The 14899-nt window shown below is 39.5% G+C and overlaps 1 protein-coding gene across 5 annotated transcripts in view; it reads right to left on the reverse strand.

The window, feature by feature from the left end:
• Positions 1–503: 503 nt before the first annotated feature.
• RFX3 (regulatory factor X3) overlaps positions 504–14899 on the reverse strand; it is a 282830-nt gene continuing 268434 nt past the window's right edge. For all 5 annotated transcript variants that reach the window (XM_037061756.1, XM_037061751.1, XM_037061753.1 and 2 more), the window contains 2 exons: positions 8382–8424; positions 504–4916 (listed from right to left, as the gene is read on the reverse strand). In XM_037061756.1, the coding sequence (XP_036917651.1) occupies positions 4678–4916; positions 8382–8424 (282 nt within the window). In that variant the 3' untranslated portion in view covers positions 504–4677. The remainder of the gene's footprint in view (positions 4917–8381; positions 8425–14899) is intronic.

The following is a 14899-nucleotide window of genomic DNA, read 5'->3' on the forward strand; positions in this document are numbered from 1 at the left end:
TGCTTTGTTTTGGAAAAAAAAGTAACCCTTCCTTTCTCATACCTTGTAAAGGCAATCTAGGTACTTCCGATGTGCAGAGACCGGCTGTGACACGGGTCCGCAGGCCCATGCACTCTCCTCCTTTCCTAGAGTCATGCTGTGATGCTAGAAAAGTCGATATTGTTTCTGTAAACAGTACACTTACTTAGATGGCAGTGAATATTTGGGAATAAATATATCAAGCCCTCTTGAAGAAAATTAAGAGTTGTATATAAAATGCAAGTGTTCAGCATGAAAACACTTTCTCTTCCTACCCCCCCTTTAAAAAAACAGCATAATTAGACATTTGGATATAGAGTATATTTTACCAGTCTAAGTCTAAATAAAGGATCCAAAAGGCTTTTGTCCCCGCTGTCTATCTTACAATGCTCAAAGGGTTAATACAAGGCATTACATCAAAGGGGCCTTCTGACACTAGAACTAAGCACTGAATTAATGCTTCTATTCCAGTTTTTTTTTAAAAAAAATCATCAACCTTGCAGAAATACTAGGATTCCATTAATTGATTTCTTCTAGCCATATACCTGGAGGTTGATCTGATCTAGTGACAAGCCCAGTTTTCAATAGCACTGCATGACCACCTCTCCCCGGGTGCCGCCGGTGCAGTTGGCACCAATCCCAAGGGCTGGTTTGATTTTCTGATGGCTGCTGTTGCCTCACCAAGTACGAGGGGGAGGGGAGGCTATAGCGAAGGTCAATTTGCTGTATACAACCACTGCCTCAAACACACAAAGGTGACTTGCCAAAGTGTTTTTACTTTCTACTGGTGTCCACACGGGGAGGACCAACATCACAGTGACACACATTTTTTTTCTTTTACACTAATGTTTCAAGCACAGCATTATTTTAGACATCTCAAATATACCATCTGAGGAATTTTTAAAATTCAAAAATGCATCACATTTAGCACTTCTAGAGAGTGCAGCCATGTAAAAGGTTCATGATTACAGTAATGGAACCGTCTTCATTCCTGAATGACTTCGACAGCATTCTACAAGGACGTGTTCATTTTCACTTGTCTACTACAAATCAAAGGCAGTCAACGTCGAACACTACTAATTTCAGTTATGCAGTGTTAAAACCGTTTTCTAAACTTTACTTTTGTTTTTAAAGTACACCATCTAAAGAGAGGTGCATGAACCGTGCTATACAGTACAAGAAAAAGCACAAAAAGGAAAGCAGATTTCTGAAAAGGCAGTAAGACTTATACAGTCAGTCCAAACATAGTTTGGAAGAAAATCCTGAAAAAGTGACCAGCTACTTAATATCCAAAAAAAAAAAACTGTTTAAGTTGGATCTTGTGTTCCAAGGCAATGATTCTCCCACTTCACCCTCTTGTTCACTGGCTTAATGAAAGCAAGTCTTTTGGGTGTGATTCTCAAAGATATGTGAAGATCAAACTACTCATGGTACTCAATTCTATTAAGTGAAAAAGCCTTTTCTGTAACTTAAAATCAGCCAGCACACTCTCCTTACATTTGTCCTCACTGGAAGTGCCTCACTTGGTCCGTGTAGGTATTTATCATGATTAGTGTCTGATGACAATGCCAAGAAACATTCAGAAGTTCTTAACATGTGTCCTTGTCACTTGTCAATAAACCTGCTGAGAGTATTAGTGTCTAATATTACTTAGAAAAGTCACAGTTTCAAATGAGTGAAAAAATGGAACTAAAATGTCTGATAAATGCAGTTAATTGCAGTTGCTTCAATCTGCTCAAATGTATAAATTAGGTTTGTATTTTCCAATGTATTTCACAATTCAAGTTCAAAATTGTGAAGATCTCTGTGATTGTATATGTGCACATATCATTGTGGACTAGAAATAACAGGGAGTAGCACAAATCACAGAGATTGTCTACTGGTCAGAACTGTCTGCACTAATAACAAAGATTAATGTTTCTAATTGTATTCATAATGGAGATCAGAATATTTTTAGTTAGTCACGTTGAAATGTAATAATATTTATTAATTTCCAATCTGTCCAAATTTAGACCAAACCATGAACAACTGAAAGAGATGTTGAATCCTGGAGGATCCCCAACCCTTCACTTTAATAAATCTAATATTCCATTATCAGATTCCTCTAACAAAACAAATATATCCAACATTAAAGGAAACAATGATCATAAATACATTTAAAACTGTTCAATAAACAAGATGATATCGTAAATACATTTGGTCCAATACAGATACAGTATAGTTCTTGGGGTGATGGACAGGGTGAGGAAGGTGAAAAAATTGAGAAAGGAGAGTCAGATGAAGAGTGTTTCTTTCATTTTTTTTGATTTAAATTTACCTGTAAACGTTTCCTAATGCACAATAAAATAGGTACACAGTCTTTGCAGCTTAAGGTGTCTTGCTTGCCTTGTTTTGTGCATGTGATGGTACAAATTTGTTGCCTTTTTGGGAGAAAAAAGGGGGATGATCATTTAAAAGATATTTAGATAAAGGTAATGAGCTAGTAAAGGCTTTGAAATATATGAGTTGTATAATACAAAATTTGAATCAATTAAAAAATTATATCTAAAACATTTAAAGTTTACCTAAGAAGCGTGTTGATCTTAGCTATCTGAGTAGGTCTAAGGCGATCGGGCAACAGCAGTTGAAACACCCTGCGAGTCACCCAATAAGCCATTTGGTATTTTTAACTTTACAGATTGGCTCACCCTCTTCTTTCCACCCCACCCTCCACCCCAGTAAAACAGGAAAGATAAACATCTTGAGTTTAATATAGGCCCCGTTAAATAATCTGTGAATTATTTTGTGCTTTCCCTTTTTTTGGCTTTATGTATTTATTCTTCTTGATTAGCTTTTTTAGAACTATTTAAATGAATGGATGTGCCTGCTTTTTGTTGTTGTTGTTAATAATTTGAGTGCTTAAAAGAACCTTGGCTCTTCATGTAAATTAAAATGGGGAGGGGCGCACCCACTCCAGGATCACACCTTCTGACTCTGCGCCGACTCCTGCCCAGGGGCACCCGTGTGCGCATGGGCACAGACACCACGACACGCAGACAGACATTTAGACTGAAAAGATGCACTTCAATAAGTACCTACTTATTTTAACTGTCTTAAATGATAACTAGAAAAGAATGATCTAAATATATATGATTTTATGTAACAAGTTGGTAATTAAAACTAGCCTGCTATTCCACATTCTTAAGCAATCTGATTATATAATCAAGTAATAATTCGGCTCTAAGAACAAAACATAGGTTCACGGTCACTCAAAGAGGGAAATTGATTTTTTGTCTGTTTTGCTTTAGTTGCCCTCCATTTCCTTTGAAGAACATGTAACCTGTCCTTACTTTGAAAATCTGGAAATGACAGGCACAACTTGTCAAGTGGATTGATTGAAGAAGAATTGACATGACCAAAATAAGCCTTACTAAACCTTAACTTCAGTTCTGTTTTAAGGCACCATGTTATAGCCGAGGTACGATGATCCCTGATGTACATTCTTCGATGGCACTGGTCCATCCGGCCACCTACCCAAATCCTACAGAATTGGGGATAAGCAACAGTACGGTGTGCCAGTTACACTGCCTTCAGGTTCTGTTTAAAATTTAAATCCACATACTTTAGAAACCAGGAAATAGTTTTGAAGGAAATAACGATATGCAGGTTGCTACATTCCTTGCATTCTATAAATTTTTCTTTTATAATAGCAGCATATTGAACTACTATTAGGAAAAAGACCTGGAATAAAAGAAAGTCATCCAAATGGAATGGTTTCCTGTACGTCCAGCTCAGCATAAGTAGTATGTACACTTAAAAAAAAAAGTCAAGTCATTTTTTTTCAGCTTCAGTATCTAACTATAACAGCCCCACTCAACAGCAGAATGCATCTGTACAGTGGTCCCAAATACAGAATCAGTAGTCATTAAACAGAGGAATTGGTATGCAAATAGCAGTTAAAATTCAATGTTTAACGGAAGCTTGCATTAACATGATTTAATAATTATGTACACAAATTATGTACATATTAGCATAATCTCTTGCATTTCTGTCATTTACTCTGAACTGACAAATGCACAGCTCAATTTCTCTTCAGAGAAAAAATAGATGACCTTCCCAACCCTCTAGCACTATAATAAAAATGCTCTGTATTCTTTCTCCATACTCCAAAATGTTATCAAAATAGTGTCTCGTAGTTCTGTCCAATGAAAAGCACCTTTCAAAAGCAAATCTGATGCATCTGCTGCCAAATGGGCATGCCTCCAGTGTAAATCAAAGAAAGTCATTTCTTTTGATATTTCACAGAAGTGCATCTAATTAAAAACTTACACATGAAATACACCAAGACTAACAATCAACAATAAAATATTTTAAACTACAAAAATGTAAATTATTTTTAATTATAAGAAAACAAAATATTAAGTGTTGTAAAAATCCTTCTTGACACCAGAAACTAAGAAAAAAAAAACTCTTCTTATTAAGAGGCAAATCATTTGTTTACATTTAAAAAAAAAAGACCTGGCAAAATACATACACCCATTCCATTTCACAACTCCAGAAAGGTAATGTTCAGCACAGATAGAATTTGACAACAGTTGACCTTCAGGCTTATTAAACTTTCAACTTAAGCCCAATATCAACAGGGTTAAAGTTAGCTGGAAAAACACACTTTAATATTCCTTAGACTGCAGTGTAGGTGTTTCCTGTGGCGCTGCACTGTCGAATAGTCTGAGTACTCGTGACGATGTGCTCGCTGTGCATTGGATTCAGGAGGCTCGGTTGCACGCTGCTCTCAAGAACGGGCTGCAGACAGCCCACTGGAAATGCCTGGTTCAGCTCGGTTTTCTCTCTTTTGGCTTGAGGTTCTGAAGAGTCATCTAGTTCTTCATCCATTTCACTTTCCACTTCACTGCCTTCATCTGCACAAACAAATAATGCCAAGACTAATACCAAACGGCAAATTGGAAAATGGCAATCAACACATGCTTTAGATACGCTTTAACAGGTGAGACCTATAATGATATGATATCATGTATAAGCATGGGTTACTATAAAGAGTTTTTGGTGCACACGAATGTGTTAGATCACAATGTTAAATAGGCCTTTAATTTTTATTATAAAAAATGATAAAGACAGAGGCAGTAGTATCAGATTAAAAATGCACAATGAATTTCCATTCCTGGCAACACTGATACTCACTGTTAATAGCTGGTATTCATTTCTGGAAATTAAATGTATTAAATATAGTAACTGTTACCTCTAAATTTTAATACATTTTATATTAACTAAAACATAATTATAAAGAAATTCCATTTAATTTTTCCAGCCTCACAGTTACTATTCAGAAGTGGAGAGAACTGCTCGCACAGCTCTACTATTGTGTAAGATCCTCTTCAGAAGAGTGCAGAGAACAGCTCTTCATGAGTGATCATTTTTAAACAGCAAGAAATACATTTTTGCCTTAAAAATCTTTCTACTTTACCTTCAACATGTTTTACTGTTTACCAAAAAAAAAGACAAATGTATAATCACATCAAATACCTCACTGATGGTTAAAATATTCATATATCTATATTTATTGTTGCTCTTTGACTTACAGTGGCTTGTAGAAGCACAATCAAATCTCCACCACATTCTCTCCTATGGCACATCCTGTACGAGTAGCTCTCCAGTCACACCAACTTGGACTCTTTCTACGGCTGAGTCTAGTTTTACCACCTGGGCCACACCCACCACAGAAGTCCCTGCCAGTGCAGCTCTTAATAGTAATGCGCCCCCTGACTTTTCTTATTATCAGCTGGGGCAAAGATGGTTCCAGAAAACACTGGTTAGGAGTAACAGGGACTTCCACGTACAGTTGTACTGTATGCAGTTGCCAGGAGCAAAATGTCCTGAGAAGTGGTATACGTAATTAAAAGGTAGAGTTCAGATATAGTGACTAGAAATGATGTCTGTAGAGCATCATTGAGTAATAAACACAGAAGAACTCTTAGATGAGGTGAAAGACATCTTGTCCGTATATTTCACACGGAAAATGGACTGGGTAGTATTAGATCTGTTAGAACACGCACACTGGAAGGGCTGGGGGGCTGCAGGAGGACACACTGGCAGGCACTTGCTTCATCAAGAAGGTGTAATGGAAACATCTGTGTGACACTTTCTCTTGTTAATGCATTTGTGTATACACATAAACCAAAAAAGGAAGGATCCTCACACAAAATTCTTAATGCTGGCCGTCTCTTAAGAGTTGTGACTATGAAGCTTCACTTTCTACCAATTCCAATTCTCTGGATTACTTGAAATTTTTACACAGAGCAATCATTACTTTTATTATCGGGACAAACATTAACATTCCCATTTTGTAGAAAGAGTCCACCAAAAGTCTTGAAGTTTTCACATTCCAGCCATAGGCTCTGATCACTCCCTTTGGCTGTGTCACTCTAGAAGCATCAGGTCCCAGTGTGGATGGGATGGGCAGGGCCACACCAAGAATGTGAGGTAAACCCCGTTGCTTCTCAGCTCTTTCTCTACCTACTTCCCTGTGCCTGAGAAACAGTGTCAAAATAATAATAGTAAGCAAAACAAAACAAAGTAAAAAACAGCACTGAAAGGAAAAAAAATCATTTCAAGATGGTGGGCCAGTGAAGAGAATGTGAGGAAAGCCCTTTCCTCTGCCCACGGCAGGCAGGAAGGGTGGCAATGGCCAGGTGCGCTGAGCAAATGCCAGTGTTCCAGGCCATGTCTGTGCAGGTCCACATGGGGGTGACGCAGTGCCACTGGGTAGGCTACAGAGCAGTCCACAAAAGCCAGCCCTTTGTCCAGTTCCGGAGGGCCAACAATTCCACAGATGTTTTATGGACCTATAAAGACTCAAAGACATTTCTGAAAAACCTGCTTGTGATTATCAACAGTTGGTATACAAAAATTAAAATTTGGTGCTGCTGGAGTGCACTGAAGACTTTGTTTTGGCTCAGCACTTTACAAAGAAGACTGGCTGCCATTCAGTGTTTGGCCACATAGCAACACTCCTACTGCACCTCTGGGCATCCAGGGACAACACCCCAAATTTGGGTTATGAGGCTTTGGGGTCAATGCACCATCAGGGTTGCCTGACGTTGGACATGGGTTTCAACTGCCGCCATTCTTGCTCTGAAATTACAAATAACCATCATCTCGCAACTGACGTACTTTGCTGAGGGTTATCTGGTTACTCATACAGAGTATGTACTTGCAGCAACAATAATATCTGGGCTATCATTTTCTGCTTTTTCTGCTTTGCTACTACGTAGGTCACTCTAACAGGAATGAATGTATCCACAATTGGTAGAGACTGACAGGAGTTCAACACCGGAGTGCTGTGGGTTCATAGGTGACGTTCCCTGGCTCATCAATGTGTTCTACCACCAAGGAGGCACAGAAGCTGGACCCAATACCCTATACAGGACACTCCAGAAAACAGCACTGTACTCCTGTGCAGATTCCCCGAGTCCTTCCCTTCGCCTCAGGTGCCCATTGGCTCCGGCTGCGTCCTGGAAGGGCTGACTGTGTTGTCCTCACCAGTCTTTGTGCATATGGTCCCTGACTACAGAACTCAGTTGCTTAAAACCTTTTTTGTTTGTTTTTGAAGAAAGGCCTACATTTTCTACAGTGTTTGTTTAGCAGAAATTTGACATTTTTATAAAAACTAGGCTGGTATTTTTTATAGCAATTTTTTGTTGCTTGTGTTTGCTCTGCTCCAACCTCACTTCTCCCTGCATCCTATTCATTTTACTCTGTGGTTTGGAGAGCAAAAGCTTCCTCAGGAATATACATCCCATTGTCACACTGGAGTGGCGAGGCTGGTGGTAAAATTTAAGAAAAAACAGGGACAACTGTGATAGCATAAACAAAGTATTTAAAATTTACAGACATATGTCATCCTTTTTATCTACACTGCTACTGATCTTGCTTTTACAGTAAACATCATTGCTCTTTTTGAGTTATTTTTCCACTGAAAAGTGTGAAGTGGTGACAGGAAGGCTGAGGAATCTTTTTTCTTGCCAGGTAGGCCTTAAATAAAAATATTTTAACCAATTTTATCACTTTTCTCTAGGACTCTGGAGATAGTCAGAAATAATTTGTCACTTATAATGAATTTCAGGCAAAAAGTCAAAATGAGCTTGTAACGACATTTAAATTTAATTCTTGCATTTAAGGCACCTCATATAAAGAAAGCATAGAAATGGAGAAACAGTGAAGGATCCCAAAGATATAGTCATATTCAGCTAGGATTATATGCCATTTCCACAGAATATGAGGGCCACAGACATACACCTCATTTTCTCCTGTGAGAATTTCTTGGTTAATGAAAGACCTTGATAATGTACATTATTTTCAGTTCTTACCTTTATCCAGATTTCCAGGAGACACAGCATTTAAATCACCAAACTGCAAAACAACAGTCATTTGTGCAAAAGTTATTGCCAGGCAGAATAAAATAATATTCTCAGTCTGTGGTAAAAAAAAAAAGACACCATACTATGACTTTTTAAAACTATAAACTAGTGACCATTTTTGGTCTCTAACTACACGGGTCATGTAATTTTTCAATCAAACGTGCCAACTTTGAACAGTTTAAATTGTTCCACAATTTAGCTGTCTTAGCCACTTTGCCAAAGGATAACAACTTTCTCTGCCTCCCACGTTCCATTTTACTGTTATATTTCAACTCAGCAGTGCAGAAACAGGGGCCTGGCAGCCGGGATGGACGGGATGTGGTGGAAGAAATGTGAAAGCACCGACGAAGCAGGACCATCGGCTCAACCCCCGTGCCCAGTCCGTGAGTCCACCTGCAGTCTTCATGAGAAAACATGGTCCCGCTGTTTGGTAGAATTCTGTTTTTTAAGCTTTTATTAGTTGAAGTGAAAAACATAATAGGAACCCCAAAGTTGAGAGTATTTACTTTTATAAAAAGACTTTATTATGTGTAATTTGATGTTCGTATTTAATAGGATGATGGGGTTCCACTTTGAAAAGAGAAAAGCATCTGGTCATTACTAATGCCCCCCCCAAAAGCTTAAATAATATGAAATGATTAATAACCTTCAGCCTAGACTTTATCTTCTACCTTGGTTCAGAAGTTGATAATAATTTAAAAATGAGAAAATACATTTTGAGTCTCAAGGTTTACAAAGATGAGTACACTAAATAAAAAAAATTGAAGAGCAGGGATAACAAAATGAATTAGAAAATGGTGAAGTAAAACCTAAACTCATCTACTTTTTAAATGGAAAACATTACATTTTTTTAAGCTGAAGATCAGAATAAGTCATTATTAGAAATTCAGATTTCTCAAGAGACTTAAAAAGGTGAGACAGAAATTCTACTTACATTCAGAAGTTTGCTTATAAAGAGTTCCATGATAGGAGTATTTTTTCATCTATAAGATATGTCTATAAAGTAATAAAACTGATCTTATTTTGCAAACATATACATTTTTAAAAATCTAAACATGTACTGTTCTTCATAGTGGCTACCTTGGGAGCTTATACATTTATTCCAAGGTCCAAGGTTCTGGAATTCCTCTTTGACAATTTCAAGACTCAGTTGCCATGTTATTCAAGAAAGCCCACCTTACTATCCTACATCAACTGTGACTCCAAATGACACTCCAAATTTTATTCACTGTAGTTGGTCCTCAGATGATTTCTGACTACTCACCAAGATCAAATTCATCTGTCACAATTTAGGGTATTCAAAATAATGTCATTATACTCTTTATTATTTCTTAGCAGTTCAGAGGCTGTTTAAGACGAGGCATTCCACTACATTTTAAGCCATAACAGCATTACTAGAACAAATGTATGGACTTCCTAGGTGACTGCTTTGAGGGGGACAAGGGCCTCCCTGACACGGAACTCCTAGTCTTTGGAAGACTGTCCCATTACTTTATAGGTGCACCCCTTAGGGAAACAAATTATGAAATCATGAACCCTGAACTGTCGTTTTAAAGTTGGTCCTGATCAAATGGGTCAAAGTAAAAAATTCAGAGTTCAAATTATATAACATTTCTTGAATTAAAGAATATAATACAAATAACAAAAAAATCAATGAGACTCTTTATTTTTGGTATTATTTAAATATTACAGAACTACAAACAGAATATTTCTAAAGGGATCATTTATAAGTTATTTCTAATGATACAACTCAAGAAGATTTTTGTTTCTTTTAAATAAATGCTTAATAATTAAGATCCAGCTCTGGAAACAAGTTGCCAGTGATAATTCTAAACATACCTCCACATTTATAAAAATAAATATTCCACTAATAATCTGAGAGTAAATTTTATTGCCACTGATGAACAATAATACCACACAAAGTGAAAAACCATACTCTGGACATATTTGGAAAATTTCTTTAAAAGAAACATTGCTTTTAGTTGCTGCTTAACTGAAAATATGACAAATTCCTCAACACAAAGATTTTCCTTAGAAAGTTTCTGCTTAACCTAAATGGATATATCTGATGATTCAGGGTGCCAAAAATAAAGACCCAAACAATCGAAATCTCAGCAACTGTTATCACCATTAGCAAAAATATATTTGCACACTAAATTCTGTGCACTTGTGGCTACACACTGTTCTGAACACCATTACAAATCGTAGAGACACTGCCAACACCTCTAGGTATGTCTAGGATCAATGATAAAAATTTCACCTGAACAGCAAATCGAGAGTAGATTTAAAATTAAAATATCTTGTAAATAAGGGGTAGGATTTTGATATCCTATATAGCTAAAGATAAAGGTGTTTATATGCATTTTACATATAAAGAACATACATGTAATTAAGAAAAAACCCCACAATAATCCTCTAGGTAGTGTGAGTAAAATTAGGAGAATCAGCTCGTCCACTTTCACTCATTATTCAATAAATATTTATTGAGGACTCACCATGTGCCAGCCAGTTCCAGGCAGCTCAAACTGAAAATAACCCCTCTTTCCGGAGGTGGGTACCAGAAGTTGCTTATATTATGAAGATAGGTAGTTTTACCAAAACTGAGGCAACCTGGACACCTTCGAGAGGTTTCAGAAGTACAGGGTCATTAGAAAGGGAAATCAGTCACAGGGGTTTTGCAGTCAGCGGGAGGAAAAACACGACCGGTGGCAGGGAGGACTCGGAGCAGGCCTGAGCAAGACGGCGTTATGGACGGGGTCCAGAGGACAGGCACCTTAATTAGGCTGGCACAAGCCAGAAACAGAAGTGGAGGAAGGACAAGCAATCTGGGTGCGAAACTGGAGGTTTGTAAGAAAGTACAGAGATCACTGTAAAGTTATAACTCCAGAAAAGGGAGAACCTGTTGTTGCTTTCTAACTTTCCCACTGCTTAGGGGATCAGCGTGGGTACCACTCACTGAGGTGACACCTTGCAGCCTAAACTGATAAAGAGTACTTTCATGGTTCAGTGTATGATGGGCTTGCTCTCAGACACTAGGACCTTGAGTATCACTTTCTCAATATGGCCTCCTCAGAGAGGCTTTTCCCTACAGCCTAAGGATCGCCTTTTCTGTCATTCTCCATCATTTTCTGCAAAGCCCCTACCACAATACCCCACACTCACTTTGCTTCCTCATCTAATATCTGTCTTCCTTGCCCAATGCCAGTGCAACGAGGGCAGGGACAGACCCTGTCTGTCTTCTTCATATAACTGTATCCCCAAGTCTGATAAACATGACCCGATAAACACTAAAGGCTGAATAAATACCAAACAAATGAATCTGTTTCCTCACTGAAGCCTCATGAAAAAGAAAACACATATATTTGGCTGGGTAAGAGAGCTTAGGTTTAATCTTACAGCTATTGAAAACAACGAATTGATTTGTCTAACATTATGTCAGAAATACAATGGTGTTAGATTTGAGACCAGATACTCTGAACTTGAGTTTAGAAACCAGAGAAGGGTGGGAAGGAGGGAAGGAAAGAGAAGGGGGCGGGGAGAAAGAGAGAGAATGTACGTTTCATATACAGAGGAAGAAATATAAATTAAGGGATTTAAAGTGTGTTCTGGGATTAGAAAGCATATGGCCTTTGATGTATGTAGGAACTAAAATTCTGTCAGCTAGACAGAAAAATAGGGAATGCTATAAAAGTGGAAATAGAATGGAACATAGAGAAAGCATATCTATTGTTTTCAGGGAAAAAAGACATGCTACCCTAGAAACCATTTCCTCCACATCCTGACAAGGGGTCATAACAATGAGCACCCCTCTGGATAACAGCAGATTAAAAACTCGAAGGTCAAGTCAGCCAGTGAGAGTCGAGACCATAAATTCATGGTAAGACTAGTAATGGCCATGAGGTATAAATGGGCACCTGGTCAGCACAGCCAATGCAACTGCAGACAGAATAGTTGAGAGACATCCTGATAGTGACCCTGACCTGTGGCCAAGCAGCTGAGGAGGTTCATTACAGGACTGTGAGGCCTAATATCTGTTTTTAAGCACAGGCACCATGAGAGAGTCGAGCTCAGAAGGGGCAAGTGCAGCCTGTGGGTGCACTGAGAGGCCACAGCACATTAGATCCAGCAGTGGGACCTCCGCATGGCGAGGGAGGTGAGCCTCGTGCTACAACACTTGGAAAGTGAAACAGTGCAGACGCATTCATGGAGCCCTGAGAGCAACAGGAGAGGGTTCCCAGGAGGCCCACACGCGGAGACTGAGTACAGAAGAGGGGAGAAGTGGGAGAGTTCAGGCACTGGCGTGAAAACCTTACTCATGGGGGCACTTTTCCCGTGGAAGAGTTTACCTTAGGACAAAAAGATTAATGAGTAATCAGAGCCACACCATCTCAGGTGGCCAGGTAAACGTTCCCTGTAGCAACTGCATTTTACTAGAACACCTGTTAGTATATCCCAATTTGTAGATTTACAGGTACAGATACAATCTCTGTCTCTCTTTCTCTCTTCCTCTCTCTGCCTTCCTCCCTCACTTCCTCCCCCTCTCTCCTCTCAAAACGTATGGTCATGAACAGGGGTTAGCAAACTTTTTTTCAGTAAAGAGGCAGACAGTAAATATTTTAGTCTCTATGGTCCTGGTACAATTATTCAACCACCACCATGGTGCCAAAATACCCATAGGCAATAAGTAAATGAATATTTGGGGCTGTGCTGCAACAAAATTTACAAAACAGAGGATGGGCCAACCCCTGGCTAGGAGAAAAGCTTATACACCCTAAGAGATTTGCTACAGTTCACAAACAGTGACAGGAATGGAAGATTTTGCCTTTAAGATGTGAAGACTTTGGTGACAGGAAGGATATGGAACTGGAGGCTTTAAGAGCTAGTGGGACTCGTGGGCACTAGCTGAGGAAGGTCACAAAGAAAGGAAATGGGCCAACTCTTAAAGATGGGAAGCCATTTGGAAGACTAATCTTTCTCTTTTTCAATGGAGGACTGCACATATAGACAGCAATGGATCATCTGTTGGGAACCACTCTACCTGGTTTCAGGAGTTGTAACTGCCCCCCCGACGGACAAAGCTGCGTGAGTGACCTCTGGAATGTGAACCACTGAGACACAGCTTATCTCTGGCAGCAACATTGCTTCTGCTTCATCCCCTGCCCCCACCCAGCTCTTGGTTGGTTGGTTGGTCAGAGATGGATAAGACCCCTTAGAGGAGGGGCAACCTAAGCCAGACAGGATCACTTGGGAGGCCATCATGGAAGGACTCGGGGAGGGGGGGCTGCAACAATGAGGGAGTGATAGACCCTCACTCCCCAGCTATTCTGACATAGCCTGTGTCCCTATTTCCGTCTGGGAGAAGTACTTCATGGCTCTAATCCACTTAAGCCTGAAAATCTGTGATGGGGGAGGCAGTGCAGCCCCTTGCCAGCTAGAGTGGGATCGGGGTGATCAGGCATAAGAAAGAGTTCCTAAAGTCCTGTGAAGCCTGCTTTGCTAAGAGTGCTTTCATTCATATGTTAACGGTCCGAGCAGGAAATGAGTATGTCTCCCAAAGTTTTTGCAACCCCCTTACCTCACAGACACTGACTCAGACTAAGCCTTCAGGTTTCTTTGAAATGTTATCTACTGTTTGATCCTTGCTACCTGTATTCCTGTGTATTACAACCCAATAAAAGGCATTGAGAAAGGGGCTCTCGGTGTTTCTGCTCTGAGAGATTGACCACCTCTCTTCCTCAAGCAGATCATGTCTTGGTAGTTCCATTTTTATCCGTGGTGGACAGGGGGACTTTGTGGGCAAAGATGTCCCCACAATCATGGTTGTTGTTTAATTGTGTGAGTTAGTGCGTGAACAGTGAAGAAGTCTAGGATGAAAGAAGAGACTGTGCTGAAGGTTGAAAAGAAAAGAGATCAGGAAAAAGGTCACATGTGTCACAGTAACTCCGATGGGGCAAGCCTCCCCGGGGGAGGCACGCTCGAATTTGGATGGTAGGTGAAGCTGTGAGGAGGCAGCCCAACAGCATACATTCTGCACTGGTTAGAGCAAAGGGGGAGTAGTTACAGTGAGGAAGCGCTCAGGGTGGAGTTATCAAGGGGGAAATGATGGTGAAATGTACGCTGAGAAGAGAAGGAAATAAGAAAAAATACTGGAGGAAGAGTCTACGACCCACAAGTAATAAGCGACTTTAGTCAGAGTGGTATCGCTTTCTTACTTTAGTTTTGTTTTCTATTGCTGCTATAACAAATTACCACAAATTTAGTGGCTAAAAGTAATACAAACATACGGTTTTAAAATTCTGAAGGTTAAAATTCTAAAAATGGGTCTCACTAAGCTAACATCAAGGTGTTGTATTCCTTTCTGAAGATTCTAAGGGAAAATTTCTTTTTTCCTTGTCCAGCTTGAGGAGGCTGCCCACAGTCCTTGGTGCGGCCCCTTCAGGGCCAGAAACACCAGCTCGGGCCTTTCT

The sequence above is a fragment of the Sturnira hondurensis genome, unplaced genomic scaffold (assembly GCF_014824575.4).
Source record: "Sturnira hondurensis isolate 20B ecotype Veracruz unplaced genomic scaffold, ASM1482457v3 Scaffold0013515, whole genome shotgun sequence".
Lineage (NCBI taxonomy): Eukaryota > Metazoa > Chordata > Mammalia > Chiroptera > Phyllostomidae > Sturnira > Sturnira hondurensis.